This window comes from Armigeres subalbatus, chromosome 3 (genome assembly GCF_024139115.2).
Source record: "Armigeres subalbatus isolate Guangzhou_Male chromosome 3, GZ_Asu_2, whole genome shotgun sequence".
Classification (NCBI taxonomy): domain Eukaryota; kingdom Metazoa; phylum Arthropoda; class Insecta; order Diptera; family Culicidae; genus Armigeres; species Armigeres subalbatus.
In genome coordinates, this window is record NC_085141.1 from 238,252,962 (window position 1) to 238,273,227 (window position 20,266).

Below are 20,266 nucleotides of genomic sequence, written 5' to 3' on the forward strand. Positions count from 1 at the left end.
TTCACTATTGCGGATAGGCAGTTGTGAACCGTGATATTCCGGCACACTGTTTTTTGGATCATTTGGCGCTGATACTGTTCGCTCAGGTTAGTTTGAACAGTATATGCCTTGCCGAAGTTGGACACAACGGAAATTACATTATTATCTCCCTTTCTTGCGCTGTGTGTGGACGATTTGAGGCTTTTATCGACAAGCATAACGAACTACCAACCGATTTGGAACTGTGGAAAACGTAGCTGTAGAGAGGGTGGAAATCCTGTTTTCTCAGGTAATTATAAGAATTGCTCTACAGTGTATGTCTAGCTGAGGCTAGGATTCTGCAGAATACTACACAAAAAATTTCTTGTGTTCGATACCTCTGTCAAAGTGCAACCTGTGAAGATGCCTCCGACGACCTCCTCCTCCAAGAAGACTCCAGCTATGAAGACCCTGAAGACAACCTTGCGGTCGCTCCTTAACATGTTCCAGGACATTTGTGGGTTTGTGGATAAATTAAGCGAACTGACAAGTGCTAGTCAGGTAACGGTTCGACTGGAGAAACTAGACGAGTTATGGGTGAAGGTAAATGAGGTAATCCTGGAAATTGAGACCCACGATGACTACGACGAAGAAGAGGACGACTGTTTCAAGCAGCGATCGGCGTTCGGCAGCAAATATTATGACTTGAAGTCCTCGCTGTTGGATAAAGTCAAAGATTTCGAGGAACCAGCAGTGCTTAACCAATCAACCCGCGGTTTGGATGCGTCGCATCAACCAACTGGGGAGCATGTGCGATTGCCACGAATTATGTTGCAGACATTCGATGGCAACATTGATGATTGGTTGAGTTTCCGTGACCTCTATATGTCACTAATACATAGGAAGGTGGACCTACCGGAGGTAGAAAAGTTTCACTACCTCAAAGGGTGCTTGGCAGGCGAGGCCAAAGCCCTTGTGGATCCGTTGATAATAACAAGACCTAATTACCAAATCGCATGGGACACTTTGATGAAGCGCTACAACGACAATTGTAAATTTGTTATGAGCATGAGCATGAGCATTATGACCGCACAATTCGTAGTTGCTACTCCGTGATTGACTGAACTTGCGAAATTGTACAGAGAACACAATGAATGGGGCTTGGGATTAGCTACCCATTCTCAATGTACACGTTCCGGGAGCTCAAATATTTAAAGTCAATAACGGCGCCGGCCACGTCCTTACGGTCATATAGGAATGGAAGGATTGTTAGTCCGACTCTCGTTGCTACTAGAGACCGAGTATACCTCTGCATCTCCACGATTGTCTTGGGATAGGATATCGTCTTAGTTACAAAGGATAATTTATCTGGATTCACTTTGGTAAGCGATGCGATCTATGGGATGGGAAATGACACTAATACGAGTTAAAAGTTAAAAAACATGCACGCCCGGTGGCATATGAAAGCTAAGGAGATTCGCGTTTTGGACGACCGCACTCTGTACTCACTTGTTCGATGGCTACAGCAAACTATTGAAGAACTCGCTTTTTTCGACCGCGCGCGACATGCGCATGAGCCACCGAACACAAGATAAATACTTTATTTTTTTCCTGACGACTAAAACACGCACTGCACTTACTTGTTCGATAGCTACTCTTATTACCAGCCGCGCAATGCAGAACAAATATTTCGGCCAATCGCGTCATCGTTCTGCAGTCCGAAACAAGAGAAATCTCGCACTGAACTGATTTTTATTATCGGCCGCGCAATGCAGAACAAATATTTCGGCCGATCGCGTCATCGTTCTGCCGTCCGAAACAAGAGAAATCTCGCACTGAACTGATTTTTATTACCGGCCGCGCAATGCAGAACAAATATTTCAGCCGATCGCGCGATCGTTCTGCAGTCCGAAACAAGAAAAATCTCGCACTGAACTGATTTTTATTACCGGCCGCGCAATGCAGAACAAATATTTCGGCCGATCGCGTCATCGTTCTGCCGTCCGAAACAAGAGAAATCTCGCACTGAACTGATTTTTATTACCGGCCGCGAAATGCAGAACAAATATTTCGGCCGATCGCGTCATCGTTATGCAGTCCGAAACAAGAGAAATCTCGCACTGAACTGATTTTTATTACCGGCCGCGCAATGCAGAACAAATATTTCGGCCGATCGCGTCATCGTTATGCAGTCCGAAACAAGAGAAATCTCGCACTGAACTGATTTTTATTATCGGCCGCGCAATGCAGAACAAATATTTCGGCCGATCGCGTCATCGTTCTGCCGTCCGAAACAAGAGAAATCTCGCACTGAACTGATTTTTATTACCGGCCGCGCAATGCAGAACAAATATTTCGGCCGATCGCGTCATCGTTCTGCCGTCCGAAACAAGAGAAATCTCGCACTGAACTGATTTTTATTACCGGCCGCGCAATGCAGAACAAATATTTCGGCCGATCGCGTCATCGTTCTGCCGTCCGAAACAAGAGAAATCTCGCACTGAACTGATTTTTATTACCGGCCGCGAAATGCAGAACAAATATTTCGGCCGATCGCGTCATCGTTATGCAGTCCGAAACAAGAGAAATCACGCACTGAACTGATTTTTATTATCGGCCGCGCAATGCAGAACAAATATTTCGGCCGATCGCGTCATCGTTCTGCCGTCCGAAACAAGAGAAATCTCGCACTGAACTGATTTTTATTACCGGCCGCGCAATGCAGAACAAATATTTCGGCCGATCGCGTCATCGTTCTGCCGTCCGAAACAAGAGAAATCTCGCACTGAACTGATTTTTATTACCGGCCGCGAAATGCAGAACAAATATTTCGGCCGATCGCGTCATCGTTATGCAGTCCGGAAACAAGAGAAATCTCGCATTGAACTGATTTTATTATCGGCCGCGCAATGCAGAACAAACATTTCGGCCGCTCGCGTCATCGTTCTGCCGTCCCAAACAAGAGAAATCACGCACTGAACTGATTTTTATTACCGGCCGCGCAATGCAGAACAAATATTTCAGCCGATCGCGCGATCGTTCTGCAGTCCGAAACAAGAGAAATCTCGCACTGAACTGATTTTTATTACCGGCCGCGCAATGCAGAACAAATATTTCGGCCGATCGCGCGATCGTTCTGCCGTCCGAAACAAGAGAAATCTCGCACTGAACTGATTTTTATTACCGGCCGCGAAATGCAGAACAAATATTTCGGCCGATCGCGTCATCGTTATGCAGTCCGAAACAAGAGAAATCTCGCACTGAACTGATTTTTATTACCGGCCGCGCAATGCAGAACAAATATTTCGGCCGATCGCGTCATCGTTATGCAGTCCGAAACAAGAGAAATCTCGCACTGAACTGATTTTTATTACCGGCCGCGCAATGCAGAACAAATATTTCGGCCGATCGCGTCATCGTTATGCAGTCCGAAACAAGAGAAATCACGCACTGAACTGATTTTTATTACCGGCCGCGCAATGCAGAACAAATATTTCGGCCAATCGCGTCATCGTTCTGCAGTCCGAAACAAGAGAAATCACGCACTGAACTGATTTTTATTACCGGCCGCGCAATGCAGAACAAATATTTCGGCCGATCGCGCGATCGTTCTGCAGTCCGAAACAAGAAAAATCTCGCACTGAACTGATTTTTATTACCGGCCGCGCAATGCAGAACAAATATTTCGGCCGATCGCGTCATCGTTCTGCCGTCCGAAACAAGAGAAATCTCGCACTGAACTGATTTTTATTACCGGCCGCGAAATGCAGAACAAATATTTCGGCCGATCGCGTCATCGTTATGCAGTCCGAAACAAGAGAAATCTCGCACTGAACTGATTTTTATTACCGGCCGCGCAATGCAGAACAAATATTTCGGCCGATCGCGTCATCGTTCTGCCGTCCGAAGCAAGAGAAATCGCGCACTGAACTGATTTTTATTACCGGCCGCGCAATGCAGAACAAATATTTCGGCCAATCGCGTCATCGTTATGCAGTCCGAAACAAGAGAAATCTTGCACTGAACTCTCAACGACAATTGTAAATTTGTTATGTAGAAATAGTAAAGATCTTTTTTTTTGTAAAACATGTCCGTTTGCAGAATAATAATAACCGTTTTGAGTGCCTTATTGACGATTGTACCGTGATTTTCAAGTCCTTCGTGTCTTACCAGAGGCACCTCCGCCAGCGTCATTCATTTATTTATTTAGTTAACATCTAAACAGATAACACTGAATCAACAATTTGACGCCACAATGCACGGTTCGAGGCCGTATCTCTCCATCCTCGGATACGCCCCACGCTCGCCAAGTCGTTCTGCACCTGGTCTGCCCATCTCGCTCGCTGCGCTCCACGCCGTCTCGTACCTGCCGGATCGGAAGCGAACACCATCTTTGCAGGGTTGCTGTCCGGCATTCTTGCAACATGTCCTGCCCATCGTACCCTTCCGGCTTTAGCTACCTTCTGGATACTGGGTTCGCCGTAGAGTTGGGCGAGCTCATGGTTCATTCTTCGCCGCCACACACCGTCTTCTTGCACACCGCCAAAGATGGTCCTAAGCACCCGTCTCTCGAATACTCCGAGTGCTTGCAAGTCCTCCTCGAGCAATGTCCATGTTTTATGTCCGTAGAGGACAACCGGTCTTATTAGCGTCTTGTACATGACACATTTGGTGCGGTGGCGAATCTTTTTCGACCGCAGTTTCTTCTGGAGCCCGTAGTAGGCCCGACTTCCACAGATGATGCGCCTTCGTATTTCACGACTAACGTTGTTGTCAGCCGTTAGCAAGGATCCGAGGTAGACGAATTCCTCGACCACCTCGAAGGTATCCCCGTCTATCGTAACACTGCTTCCCAGGCGGGCCCTGTCGCGCTCGGTTCCGCCCACAAGCATGTACTTTGTCTTTGACGCATTCACCACCAGTCCAACTTTTGTTGCTTCACGTTTCAGGCGGGTGTACAGTTCTGCCACTTTTGCAAATGTTCGGCCGACAATGTCCATGTCATCCGCGAAGCAAATAAATTGACTGGATCTGTTGAAAATCGTACCCCGGCTGTTACACCCGGCTCTCCGCATGACACCTTCTAGCACAATGTTGAACAACAGGCACGAAAGTCCATCACCTTGTCTTAGTCCCCGGCGCGATTCGAACGAACTGGAGTGTTCGCCCGAAATCTTCACACAGTTTTGCACACCATCCACCGTTGCTTTGATCAGTCTGGTAAGCTTCGCAGGGAAGCTGTTCTCGTCCATAATTTTCCATAGCTCTACGCGGTCTATACTGTCGTATGCCGCCTTGAAATCAACGAACAGATGGTGCGTTGGGACCTGGTATTCACGGCATTTTTGAAGGATTTGTCGTACAGTAAAGATCTGGTCCGTTGTCGAGCGGCCGTCAACGAAGCCGGCTTGATAACTTCCCACGAACTCGTTCACTAATGGTGACAGACGACGGAAGATGATCTGGGATATCACTTTGTAGGCGGCATTATGGATGGTGATCGCTCGAAAGTTCTCACACTCCAGTTTGTCGCCTTTCTTGTAGATGGGGCATATAACCCCTTCCTTCCACTCCTCCGGTAGCTGTTCGGTTTCCCAGATTCTGACTATCAGTTTGTGCAGGCAAGTGGCCAGCTTTTCCGGGCCCATCTTGATGAGCTCAGCTCCGACACTATCCTTACCAGCTGCTTTATTGGTCTTTAGCTGTTGAATGGCATCCTTAACTTCCCTCAAGGTGGGGGCTGGTTGGCTTCCATCGTCCGCTGAACTGACGTAGCCATCTCCTCCGCTGCCTTGACTTTCACTGCCTGTACTCTCAGCGCCATTCAGATGTTCCTCGTAGTGCTGCTTCCACCTTTCGATCACCACACGTTCGTCCGTCAAGATGCTCCCATCCTTATCCCGGCACATTTCGGCTCGCGGCACGAAGCCTTTGCGGGATGCGTTGAGCTTCTGATAGAACTTGCGTGTATCTTGAGAACGGCACAGCTGTTCCATCTCCTCGCACTCCGCTTCTTCCAGGCGGCGTTTCTTCTCCTGAAAAAGGCGGGTCTGTTGTCTCCGCTTCCGTCTATAACGTTCCACGTTCTGCCGGGTACCTTGCTGCAGCGCGACCGCCCGCGCTGCGTCCTTCTCCTCCAGAATCTGTCTGCACTCTTCGTCGAACCAATCGTTCCGTCGACTTCGACCCATATACCCGACGTTGTTCTCCGCTGCGTCGTTAATGGCTGCTTTAACTGTACTCCAGCAGTCCTCAAGAGGGCCCCATCGAGCTCACCCTCTTCCGGCAACGCTGCCTCGAGATGCTGCGCGTATGCAGTGGCGACATCAGGTTGCTTCAGTCGCTCTAGGTCGTACCGCGGCGGTCGTCGGTACCGAACATTGTTGATGACGGATAGTTTTGGGCGCAGTTTAACCATCACCAGATAGTGGTCAGAGTCGATGTTAGCGCCACGATATGTCCTGACGTCGATAATGTCGGAGAAGTGCCGTCCATCAATCAGAACGTGGTCGATTTGTGATTCTGTCTGCAGTGGTGATCTCCAGGTGTACCGATACGGGAGGCTGTGTTGGAAGTAGGTGCTGCGAATGGCCATATTCTTGGAGGCGGCGAAATCAATTAGTCGTAGGCCGTTTTCGTTCGTCAGCCGGTGAGCGCTGAACTTTCCAATAGTCGGTCTAAACTCCTCCTCTTGGCCAATCTGAGCGTTCAAATCTCCTATGATGATTTTGACGTCGTGGCTTGGGCAGCTGTCGTACTCACGTTCCAGCTGCGCGTAGAATGCGTCCTTATCATCATCAGTGCTTCCGGAGTGTGGGCTATGGACGCCAGCGTCATGTTGATCGCAAAAAAGATTTCCAAATGGAATGTCCGGACCTATCTTGCAGTTTTGAATGCATTGATTTCAAAGCTTTGACCAAACATCCCTAGTAACATTTTGGTTTTATGCTTGTTTTATAACACTCTTGTAAAGTGAATTATGGTCTTCAAGAGTGTTATAAAATTTAAAATGTTACTTGGGATGTTATGCTACATATATCGAAAGGGCATCCGGTATTTTGTGCGTTGAAATGTCGTACCATAAACCGTTTACGACAACAAATAGTTTGAAGATCCACAGCATGCATTACAAATGTCCATTACGAAGGAAACGCCCAAGCCGCAACCGCCTCAGGTGGAGAATAGATGTGCGGAACTTATTGTTGATAATCAGGTTCCTGAAGGATCAATCCAAGAGTCAAAGAAGGGGGTGGATAGTGAAACAAATATCATGGAAAAGTTGTTTGAGGATAGGAAAAGCAAAGAAAAAATGTTCTGTTTCTCAAATTGGTTTGTCACGGAAGTTGTGATTCAGGAGATCGTAGAAGCAATGGAAGAAACTACAGCCGTTGCAAAGCAACACCTGGGATTAAAGTGTGACAAAGTGTCTAAATAAATCAACCTGTCTAATGAAGTCAAACAAAAGATCGTGTAGTGGATGTGCTTTGACAATTTGTTCGACATTCTGTTTGGTTCTGGTGGAAAGTTCCGTTCAACCCACATGCGGAGGAAATTTCTCCAAGAAATTGTTTCATACGTTTTACCTTTGCTAGTGGAACTACGGAGAACCAGTGATCACAATAATTGTTTTTATTATTATGTCCCTATTCTGGATTCACTATCTTCGATGTTGAATGATGATGAAATCTACAATGCAGTCTTTCGTGATAAACTGTATGTGTTCGGACACATGACTGAGTATGTTGATGGGCCCAAGTATAAAAAAAGTCCTATTTCAGTGAAACTAATTCGTTTGCTGCTGCTTTACTACTGCTAATCAAAGAAACCCCCAATCCAACGCCCATGATGTCGCAATCATAAAAGACACTCCATCAGAAAAACCTTATCGTGAGGTAAAGGCCAGTTGTATTTATAATGAACTCAACTACTTTCAAATGTTTCACTGTGGCGCAGCACCTTGTGTTGCTCATGATTTATACGAAGGATGGGCTAATGAAGACATGTTTTTGATTTTTCGCAGACTGGTGAAGGAGAAAGTTATTTCAGTTAACTTCTTACAGGCGAGAATTAAAAGTGTTTTCAAACAACTTAAACTGAAAACTAAAATTGTTTTTGATTTTACTAGAAAGTCCAGAACCATAAAAGCCAAAGCTAGTGAGATATGGGACTTGATACAAATTCTGCCTCTACAATGCTGATTCTGATTAAACAGCTTACTGATATTATACCGTCACCAGTGGTTTGCGAAAATCAAATTCAGTTACTTTCATCACTCATCGGAGAATATCTAGAGATAAGGACACGAGAGTTTGATGTCCCTTTGAAACCCAAGCACCATTTCACTCTTCATTACCCGCATCTTATGCTATGGTTGGGATCTCTGATGAACTACTATACACTTTTTGGTGAACGGAAGCATTGCTTTTTAAAAGAGCTTTACGAAGCACATTAAATTTCAAGTATATTGTCAAATTCTGCAGTGAACATTATCAATATTATCAGGGCTGGCGGAATACTAAGAATACCGGATTCAAGCGTGATTTCTTTGTGTAGAACTTAGTAGAATCTTATCAGTAATTGCCAATCTCGTACAAGTTAGTTTTGGGTTGAATTACTGAAAGAACATAATATTTATGCCGAACAAGCTTCATATTGTGAATATATCTACAAAAAAGGGGACTAGACTCACGACGAATTCGGGGAGCGGTTCTTGGTACTACGCATTCAACTACTCGTTCATGCAAAAAGGTGCCGAAATCATTAAAGTACACGTAAAAAAATAACCTTATATGTTTTGGTAAAAAACCATTCGAAAATACTTATACTCTTCATTATGCCACCTAATGAATGATCCCATATCAAAAAGCTAATAATATTCATAAGCTAATGAAAAGTATAAGTTTCGGAATGTATGTGACTAATGCGATGTATAAGTTTTTTCTTATACATATCATTAAGCGCCTGCTTTGGCAAAAAAGTATTAGAAATCCTAATAATAAACAACATTAATATTTTTTACGTGTAGAGTGGGACAATTAATTAATTTTTTGAAGTTATAAATAATGATAAACTAGCAGCACTGCATCAGTTTGACAGGTATGCTGACAAACTTTTGTCATGTGTAATTGTAAACGATTCGAATAAACAACACGGGAGATATGAAGTTAGATAATTTTTTGGTCATTTTGTTAAAAATAATTGTGTTTCCGCAACTAGTATTCTATTACCATATAAACGTTCAATCAGGTTAACATTATACCATTTCGATAAACTATTGTATCCAGTTTTCCGCGAGCGGTAATGGCCGCCAGCTTGCTTGCGGTTCAGTCTCTGATTTGACGTGTCTGGAGGTCAACTGCACCCACCGCTCAGAGCATTCTGACCAATGTTGCATATAAGAAGGTGCTGATTCAGTGAATTCAAGCCTTCTTATATACCACATTGAACAAAATGCTCGAATGGTGGGTGCAGTTGACCTCCAGAAATGTCAAATCAGAGACTAACCCGCAGGCAAGCTGGCGGCCATTACCGCTCGCGGAAAACTGGATAGAGTATTTTGTGGGCTACGCATGTGAACCTCCTAGTTCTGATGGCAAACCCGCATCTTCGGCCGAAATTAGAATAGTTTCAAAGCGTATGGATCCACAACAAAGAAAAAACGGCACAAGAAGAAAATTATCACAAATTTTCTGAAGTCCTTTGGTGTTAGAAAGAATTTAGCGACCAAAGCGCTGAAGCGAAATAATGAAATTAGATTAGGTATTGTTTTACACCTAAACATAGTTCGAAAACACAATTTCATCTTAAATGATTATTTAATTTGGTCAAAACATCCATAAATTGCGCAACGTGTAGCTGAGAGGGGTTTGTGAGAAGTATGACGATCCATCTTTTTTTTTCAAAGATTCAACCAAAATATTTAAGATTGAGAGGGAGGACAAATAAAATGGCCAAATTTGACATTTCTTCACGTAAAATGCTGGTTCGTAAAATGCGGTGGTTTTCCGTTGAAAATGTTACCAGCGCACATAGGGGTATTTTCGCAATCCAGCCGGAATAAATTATTTCAACTCTCAAACTGCTATATTTCATCTTATTTTATGATACTGTGATGATAATTTAGCTGAAATATCAGTTTTCTTGATTTTCACTTTTTGACCCATGTGCTTTACCCTTTAAAACCTTGAAAAACATTGGTAATTTCAATTAATTCGTTCGACCGCTTCGACCGAAATCAGCTCAACTCTATGTGTTCGCAAAGGGGAAACATAGGGGAATTGGGGGGAATATGAACACCATAAGCAATTTTGTTATTTTTTACTTTTAGAATCAATTTAGTGCATAATTAGTGTCCCAGAATCAAAATAGGATTAATTTTTCATAAAGTATGATGCCTAATTGTATGATATAAAGCATAAAATATTGATTTTTATCTTATTTCAAAAGTCATCCTCGAGGGATGCAATCTCAAACATGTGGGTAAAATGAACATATAGTGGGGGTAGTATGGACATACACAGTGGGGGTAAAATGAACATACAGAGGGGGTAATACGAACAGATACTGGGGGTAAAATGAACACTATTTAAGATTATTGTCTTAGCAATGTTAGATAGGTAACTGGTTATAATATACTTATTATACAGCTTATGTGTCATAAGGGATATTTTGGATAAAATTAGTCATGAAATTATACCCCTCCTTAATAGCTATGTTTAAAGGAAAAAGTTCAAAGGATAAAAGAGGTAGTCAACAAATTATGTCACGGTTTTGGAGGTATGGGTAGGGAGTGAGGACTTATATAATCGTCTCATATAAAATTTAGTTAAGGGTAATAAAAAATTCAGTTTAACATTGCCATGGCCTTTATTCATTCATAAAGTTGACATAACAATAACAATTCATTAGTTTAATCAAACGAAATTAAAAAAAAAAAACAGATCTGTCAATCAGCGTATACTACGAATCGTAAATAATCAATTAAATACACAAGCGGCAAACCAACATATCATCTTTGCTGCAATCGGCATGGAACCATAGCAAACAGCGCAGGCACTTGATCCATCCAAAACCGTCGACCGATCTGGAAAAGCAAGCACCACATAGTTCACATAAGGTGTCTTCGAGTATTTCCTCAGACTGGTCCTTCTTAGTTCGTTTTCTCGATGATTTTTTGCCCTTAGTAATCGATTTTATAGCCTTTGCTGCTTCAGACGTGGCTAATCTTTGTTGATACTCATCTGTAGTTATTTCGACTGCCTTTTCCGATCTGCGCTTCCGCTTCGTTACCCTAGGAAAAGACATTTTTGGCAAAGGTAAAATTTGCGCCGGTGTTACATCAAACGATGAAATCGGAAACATTTCGCAAGCCGGATCTTCATTGACGAGCTCTAGGTCCTGAGATGGAACGGTAATGAATGTTGAGTTTACAGAAGTGTCACACACCGGTGTAAAGAAATCTGCATCAGCTTCTTGTAGATTTTCTTGAATCATTGAAGGCTCATCTGGATCAGCTTGGCTCCTAGTAAGACCAGTTGTGATGGCCGAATCAACCGGAATTGCAACATGTTGCACTGTGGATGCGTCAACTATCATCGGGTTCGTTACAGTAATCAACGTAACAGTTACAGTTTCTGGTTGATCTGTAACTTCTGAGGGGGCAAAGTCCTGGTCGCTGAAGATCTGCCTGTTAAACGGCCAAATGCCAGTCTTCCGAAAACCGCTTACTGCCACACTAGCAGAAGCGGCTTTGAGAAAAGCTTCTCCCATCAGTTCAGAGACATCGTAAAGGGTGATTACTCGTCCCGGAAAACGACGCATGAACTCCTCTGAGGCTTGTGCGTAGTAGGATTTGAAAGGCCCCATGAACGCCACATCTAATGGCTGCATTTTGTTGCTGCAGTGGGGTGGTAACACGAGAATGTCGATGAAATTTGCACGAGCTCTTGCAGAAAACGTCAAATTTTTCGTATGGGAGCTGTGGCCGTCTATTATAAGGAGCGCAGGATTTTCCTTCGATGGGCTGACGTGCACGATGAAGTGATCCAACCAATCAAGAAGGATTTCACTGTTCACGTAGCCGGATGGATTGCAGCAAAACTTTGTTCCATTCGGTGCTCCTTTTTTGAGACCGTCATGCATGCGAACACGGGGAAAATCATAAACGGTGGAAGATGTTGTCCTGTAGCCGACATGCACATTATGGCCGTAGTCAGTACTCCTCTTTCGCCAGAGGTGATTGATCCTACTTGTTTCTTGCCCTTCATAGCAGCAACCTTGAACTTTTCGGTGGTACCTGTTTAAATATAAACGTGTTTTTACGTAGTAACAAAATTTAAAAAGCTGAATTACCGTACTGATTCCAGTCTCGTCAGCGTTAAATATGCGTGACGCCGGGAACTGCGTCTTTGAAATGTTCTTTGGAGAAGATCAAAAGGCATTTACCGATGGTTTATTAAACCCTCTTGCACGAGCCGCAGATGTTGCTTCCGGCTTCCGGAAAGAAAGTATCGGATTACGTTTCAGAAAAGCATCCAACCAGTTTCTTCCTGCCATTTTGCGTTTGTGATTGAATGGATGCTGTAGTGAGTATTTCTCGGCTAGTTCGTAAGCCAGCTTCTGTACGTCTCGCATCGTAACCCCGTAGAACCTGGACTCCAAATCTAACAAATGTTGTACCAGTTCAGTTTCCTGGCTTTCCGTAAAGACGACCTTTTTGGACCCTAAGCGTTTCTTGACCACCGGGCGCTTAACCCACCGGGCCAGAGTGATTCTTGGAATCTGGTACATTTTTGCAGCAGCTCGTACCGAGACACCACAATCAACCGCACGCTTTGCCTCGACCATTTGGTTTTCCGTCCAACTCTGCCTCTCGGTTTTTCGTTTGTAAACACGTGGCATCTGAAGATAAAATGAATCTGTTATCCTAAATGTTTCACGTTGTTCATATTACCCCCATCAACAGCTGTTCATTTTACCCCCAACTCAACAACTAGTTTAAAATACTAATATTGGAAGTATTTGTTATTTAAAAAACTTACTGTTCACGTTATATCCTTAAAAATAGCTCAGATTACACGGTTTAACACAATTTGAATGTTATTTCACTTCGAAAGTGCACAAAAACCTTACTTTCTGTTAGTAAAATTTTACATTACGCGTATTACCGGCTGGCAGTATTGTGTTTTTGTTTATTTTTTCACATTTGACAGTTCTCGATGACTGTAGGGTGGTTCAAATAGTTAGAAACAGGCTTGTAAAATGTCATCTGCATGTCATTTGACTAATTTGTTCATAACTTTCTTTAGAAGCCAAATTTATTCCATAATTTTGAATGTACTCATAACGCTTGAGTAGGGCTATATTTTTGTCCAAGGGTACATTGCTCTAAGTATAACATCTGAGGCTGGAGAGTGAAAACTCTCCAAAATGTCACGTGTCATTTGACATAATGTCATTTGAATGACATTTTGCCTCCCACGCCCCAGATTACATAATTACAGCAAAGTCATGTTAGACAAAGTTGTAGGTCCATTTAAGCGCTATAAGTTCGTCATACAACATAAATTGATAGCTACCTTCTGAAAAAAGTTCTGCGAAAATTATACAAACGAATGCAAATGACATTTTACAACACTGGTTAGAAATACATAGACATAAGGGTGCTGCTATGTTTTGTACCGAATTAAACCAATATTTTCGTAAAACGATAGGATGTTCATATTACCCCCCCTGTTCATTCTACCCACAATTCCCCTAGAGCTAAAAGATGGTGTCATGGAAATTGCTCAATGACTCTTCCTCTTTTCATAGGGAGGTTAAATGTGTGATATAGGTCATAAATGCCTTAAATACAGTACCAAACTAAAAACATCCGCTTTCAAAATGGCGCAAATTTGCGCAAGATTTTTCTTCGGGATCCTAAAATATAGACATAAATGCGTCCTCTCTATACTGAAATATTATACCGAATATCATCGAATAAGTGTTTTATGCTTATTGAAAATATGAGTAACATTAACTAGTTTTAGCTCGAAAATGGACCTCGAATTACTCGAATGTATTTCTGTTCAGAATAATTTATTCTTGCCAAAAACATGTTCACATGATACTATTTTGTCTACTTTTTCATGGTACGTACTGATCTGTGGATTACTGTGACAAATATTTGACCACAATAGAACATACCGAACGTAATCAAATTCAACAGAGAAAATTAATAATTTCCTCAATGAAAAACCTCTAACTTTCTAGAAGTATAGTGGTAAAACTTTAAATCTAAATAGAAAACCTAGTACTAGGAGTAGCTCGTGTACTATTCAGAGAAGTTTGAGACATATTTGGACTGCTCTAGGACAATTTTGAAAATTTAACTTTATTCCGGCTAGAATGGTGAAATACCCCTATGTGCAGCGCCTTCGTGCTGCTGTGTCCGCTCCGTAGCGATCGCTCTGCGTGAAATCCTGTTCAAACTGAGGATTAGATCCAAACCCACAAGTTGCTTGATTTTGATGTCTGTGCTTGCGATGCATGTACGTGACTAATTGATTTACCTATTTCTAAACTTTTTATAAATTTTCGATAATAAATAGTTAAAAATCAGTAATTTCTGATAAATATACAGAAGGGTTTATACTCACTCATCCTTGATCGAATGGTCCAAATGGAAATCCATCGAAAAACGAGATATTAAAGTTTAAAGTCTATCATATTTTCATGATGGTCTCCGATTTCCGCAATCGCAAAGTCTAGGGGATTTGTGGGTAAAACCGACACTAAGAGATTGATTATGCTATGTATACCCAAGCAACCAAAAGTTCACATTTTACTTAAATTTGTTCTTAACCGAACCAATAAGTTCACTCTTGGTTCACATCGAGTTCCTAGCACCTTAACAGAACTTCGAAGTTCACTTTTACGCTCCAGCCATACAAAAAATTACTTAAAATGCAAGCTGATTAAGCCAAAACATCCCATCTTATCCGTACTTTTGGTTGCTTGGGTAATCATCATTTGCGTGACAGGTCGAATAACAAAATCGCTAAAAAAGCGTATTTTTTAGGTTTTTTGCTCAATCCGGTCTCTAGTGTTGTACTTCTTCAAACCATTGAAGAAGATAAAGAAAATATGATACGCGGTGATGGTTTTAAATATGAACAATTTTATTCAACCATCGTTTATGAGTGATATCTAATAGACTGTTATTAAATATTTTAAATTATTCTGTAACTTCATTTGAAATGGTTTTGATGTTCGTTTTCATACCAACTTGGAGAGTCGGTTTTCACCCTCACAGGGCGTCGATGTAAAGGATCTACCTCCTACCCCAATATAGAAAAGACTTTTTTACGTTCTTTTTATATCACAAAGTATTTTCGCCATAATTTCTGAGCTCGTAGTCCGATCTACCAAATTTTCTATATGAAATAAGTGCATTGCATAAGTGCATTAAAATCGAGCTAGACTTTTTACGCGTTTTTTTTATAAAAGTATTTTGGCCATAACTTCGGAGCTTATGGTTCGATCTGGCCAATTTTCAATAGGAAACAATGGGACAGGGCCTGCACCTTTGGCCAACCAGCTCCGGTCTCCGCTAAATTTAGTGAACACCAAGGAAGATCACACAAATGTATACCAGTGAAGCTATACTGCCTATGATAGCATATTAGTCCCATCATTGCTGGGTTTCCTATTTATGTGGGACAAAAATGCTATTGTGGGCAATATATGGTAGCGATGGTATTTTGGACATCTGAATATGTTTCGGACTTGTGGCTATATTTTATTCAATTTGTTATATAAATATGGCTAGAAACGTGTATATGAAAGAGACTAAACAGAAACGTGATTCTTATTTTTAAAGAGAGCTAATATATCACGCAAAATATAGCCAAAAGTCCAAAATATATTCAGATGTCAAAAATACATCATTAACCCTACCTGTCTTTTGGAAAATTCATTATTTTTATCATTCAATTTGGTGAATGGCTTAGGTTGCCAACAATACGTGTTTCCTCTATTTCAATCACAGAAAATTTATTTCTATAAGTTTTTTTATGCATTAAATATCTTAGACTTGTTGATATGGCCATCAGAATTTAAATTTTTATTTCGTTAATTTTCAACTCGATCTTCTCTCAATGGATTTCCAGCGACTGAGTACCATTTTCTGCTGTTGGTGGTTCAAACTGCCGACCTCGCAATTTTGTATGCTCCGGTGCGATAACGCATTCAGTTTATTTTGATCTCGTGCTTCCATACCTACGCTCTCCTCCGGCTTGCCATATTTGCATTTTGCTTTACGTTTCCGCCATATCTTAATCGCGGTTTTAGTCAGCAGCGATGCGATGTTTTGGTTGGCGGCGTGCGGCTGACTGGACTGGAAACGAATGCGATCGTGATTGTACCAGAATGTAAGACGGTGACCTGCCGTGCATACTGAATAGGACCTCTACTTGCCTGGTTCAACTGGTTTGCTTAATGGTTAGGTTTCTTTTTATTTTAGAGTTTTGCAAACCGAACGTTGCTGAAGGAGGAATGGGAAATAAACGAGGTAATTCTGCATCCTGCTACATGAACTGGCCTTTATTTTGCGAAGAGATGAACGAAATAGCCCCCGTTCTAGTGCATTGCCGACATAGCGTTCATGTACAAAACCATGAATAATCCAGCTTGTAATAACAGAAACTTTCTTACAGATGTTTGGATTGAACATTGCACGACCATCTTAGACAGTTCCTTTGGTTGGGTGAAGGTACAACTTTTCAGAAAACCCTTGCTTTAGAAGGGAAATGGAAGGCCACGGTGGCGAGCACAAGCGAATGGTCTACAATAAAGGCGGTTGAATAATAAAAGGCAACGGAAAAAGAAACGATTATGTACTTTTGTCGTAATTGCAGAAGCTGATGCAACTGTTCCAAATAATTCGTGCTTTACCATACAGCGAACTCTACCCGTTTGCAAAATGGTGCGAAGAGGCAGTCACCTCTGACCTTGAATACCTTTCATGCAGTTGCTAGACATTTTAAAGGAGCAAGAGCATTTTTTATTTGCTATCGATTTATTTGATATCATTTTGTAATCTTATATGACTTACAATGGAAATTCCTTCAACAACAACAGATTGCTGCATTATGCGTCTTTTTTGCATTTCCCGCGCTTAGTTTCATAGAGGCGTAACTGTATTAATCGATTTCTCTTCGTCGATGTTTTCTTTTAATTATTGTAACGAATTGCGATAGTTTGTCGATGATTTAATGGTTTGGTGTGATAAAGGATGATTGTATCTTGCACCAGAATCAATAATCACGGCTGTAGCTTTTGAAACAATTGAGTTATTAACAAAATATAAAATCGATTAATAGAAATCGATCAATACAGTTACGCCCCTATGAAACTAAGCGCGAGATTTTTGAATTACAATCAGCCTACTTCTCCGCAGTTTTGTGTAAATATTTATTATTAGTTTACTAGTTGACTTCACCCAGCAGACTTTTTGCTGCACATAATTCAAAAATGTGCGTTGTGAGCTGCCATGCGAAATTTCCATGATTTGGTGTATGTGGTGTATTTGGTTTTTGTATGTGGAAATATATGAACCCATCGGAAACTATAACAAAGGTATCTACTGAAGGAATGAAGAAAATCCATCCAACCGAATTCGAGTTATGCGGATACGAACACAGACCAATTCATTTTTATATAGGGGGAAAGACGGCTTTGGCAGGTATTGTTCTATTACTGTCAGGGGGGTTTTTGTCAACCAAATTTTATGAAATTTGGCCACAATATTCTTTGTAATGCAAAGAATGTTTAGGCCAAATTTGAGCATAATCAGTCATAAAAAACCCCTGCCAATAATAGAACAACACCTGCCAAAGCCGTCTTTACCCCTGTAGCAGATAGAAAGAAAAAGATAAGAGAAGATTACCATTTATCCCGATTGGCCCTGACGAAAGCGAGAAAACAAAATGGAGGCCGGGTGATGACTTTGGGCACGCTGCTTATTTGGTCCTTTCGTCAGCTGTTCCTTAAGCGATAGGACGGTTCAAGGCCTGTTCTCCTTACAGCTCTTTGCTTCTCCACGGTGGTAACCAACGACTTTCGGGAAATTCTTTTAACACAACTGGTAGTGTTTGGTTGGTTTGATTGAGCAGGCTGCAAGAGCCGTCATTGGTCTTCTCCAGGTAGCCTGACGTTCTGCAGTAGTGTGCCAAGGTGGCCTTCTAACGGAAAGGTGAAGCGCCAGTTTCGGCACAAGCTATATTGTCTAATGATCGCATATCGGGATTTCCTATTCATTTGGGACAAATATGTGAGCAGTATATAAATATGGGGGTATGAAGTACTGTCTACCGGCTGATTGAAAGGATCTACAGTAAAACCTCCATGAGTCGATGTTCTATGACTCGATATCGACTCATAAAAACAAATTATTAAAAAAATATTTTCTGTGTCACTCTGATGGTTGAGCTTGAGCTTGATGACCGCACAATTCGTAGTTGCTACTCCGTGATTGATCAGAACAATCGAAATTGCACAGGGAACCAATAGTTTTGGGTTGGGATTAGCTCTCCAACCTCAATGTGCATAGATCGAGAGTTCAGTAATTAATGGATCGATAACGCGCCGGCCACGTCTTTACGGTCATCTGGGATGGGAAGGAATAGTTGGTGTGACATCTGTTGTTACTAGAGTCCGAGATCATCTCTGCATCTCCAAAGTTGTCCCAGGATGGATTTATGCTAGTTGGATGGGATAAGTAGTTGCACATATCAGGATCCACCTTGGTAAGTGATGCGACCCATGCAACCTAAAAAAAGGTGAAAAACACGCTTTTGATTATTTTGATCTAGATATTAGTGCGTACGTCGTCATTGATAATAACGAACTATTCGAAGAATTCTTAAATACAAAAAACAGAAGCATGCTTGAAACCGGACATTTTTTTTTAGTTTTACTCTAATTACGAAAAATAAAAACAATGCAATGTGTATGATACGAATATAGAATGTTTACATATGTTGTGGAAACCGTAAATAAGTTGAAGCTTGCCTTTTACAAAGAAAGTTACTCCAAAACTTCTTATTCCCAAGTGCTTGGCCTTTACAGACTTTAGGCGGCCCTACTATGGATTAAAAACTACTTATCATGGAACATTCAAACAAATAGACTGGAAATAGATAAAATGAAAGACCTAGTATTGTATTCACTTCAGAATGTTTATATCTAAGATAAATCTTGATCAACTTGATCTACCCCGTACCATAGACGATCCCGTCGCTATGAGGGCTCACCCAAACACATGCGACGCGACCGCCACCTCCTAGCGATTGCGATTCTGTTGCCGTTGGCATGGAAGTGTAAGTGTCATATCGACAATCGCTCAGCGACAGCAACAGTCGCGCCACCTGTGTTTTGAGGAACTCTTACTATAAGCACAGGTGTAGGTATATGAAATTATGCAAAACAATAATGCAACCAAACGATTTGTTTAATGTTTGCTGTTGAAAGTAAGACGAAAAAAATGAAAAACTTATCTTTATGGTTTCCTACAACTCGAACTGCATGTATCAGGATCACTTCGGTCTTTCTACTCTTACATGGTTTACACTGTTGCATAAAAATACACTAGTTCCATTAACACGCACTTAAACACTATTCATTCATATTTCAACCATTTGTATCACAAAAACCATTCAACATCCGAAAAAAAATTACGGGAACAAAATAGACGACAAATAATTCCGTCAACTCGCGAGCGCGGCAGACTTCGATCTTTTATCTGGGTTGCTCTGATGGTTTCTTCAAAAAGTTCTGCAAGGGTTTCATATTCCACATCTCGACTTTTCCATGAGTCGATGGTCCCTTAAATATCGAAGGTTGGACTGTAGATATTAAAAAGTGCACATACTAGAATGTGCCAACTACAGAGAGATTACCTAAAAGAACTCGGCGTACAAAATTATGTCGCAGATATTCTGTTTGACAGACTGTCCTGTCGAGTTCTTCGTCGGCGAATTACAGACATGTGATAAATGACAGATCAGATGTGAACGATCCTTGATGAATTCCGGGAGAACAACTTGCAGACTCATTACCTATCCATTGATTTCAAAGCAGCCTACTTACTTAAAAATAAATTCGCTCTGGCAGATAATATCTGAATATGTTTTTTCGGCGACACTAATAAGCCTGACACGGTGTATCGCTTGAAGGCTCAAAATCAATCATTCAAATTTCAGACGAATTTTCATCCTCGTTCGTGAACACAGATTAATTGAGCAGGGTGATGGCCTTTTGAACTTAC

At 41.6% G+C, this 20,266-nt stretch overlaps 1 protein-coding gene across 1 annotated transcript; it reads left to right on the forward strand.

Annotated features, from left to right (window-relative positions):
- The first annotated feature begins 381 nt into the window (after positions 1-381).
- Positions 382-10,930, forward strand: LOC134222355 (uncharacterized). Its single transcript, XM_062701514.1, has 2 exons — positions 382-1,009; positions 10,899-10,930. The coding sequence occupies exons 1-2, from the start codon at positions 382-384 to the stop codon at positions 10,928-10,930; spliced, it is 660 nt and encodes a 219-aa protein (XP_062557498.1).
- The last annotated feature ends 9,336 nt before the right edge of the window (positions 10,931-20,266 follow it).

Excerpts from the sequence above, each read along its gene's own strand:
- LOC134222355 (XM_062701514.1), top strand. The coding sequence starts at position 382 with ATGCCTCCGACGACCTCCTCCTCCAAGAAGACTCCAGCTATGAAGACC. Across the intron at positions 1,010-10,898 it reads GAAGCGCTACAACGACAATT|ATCTGTCAATCAGCGTATAC; the intron begins GTAAATTTGTTA and ends AAAAAAAAACAG.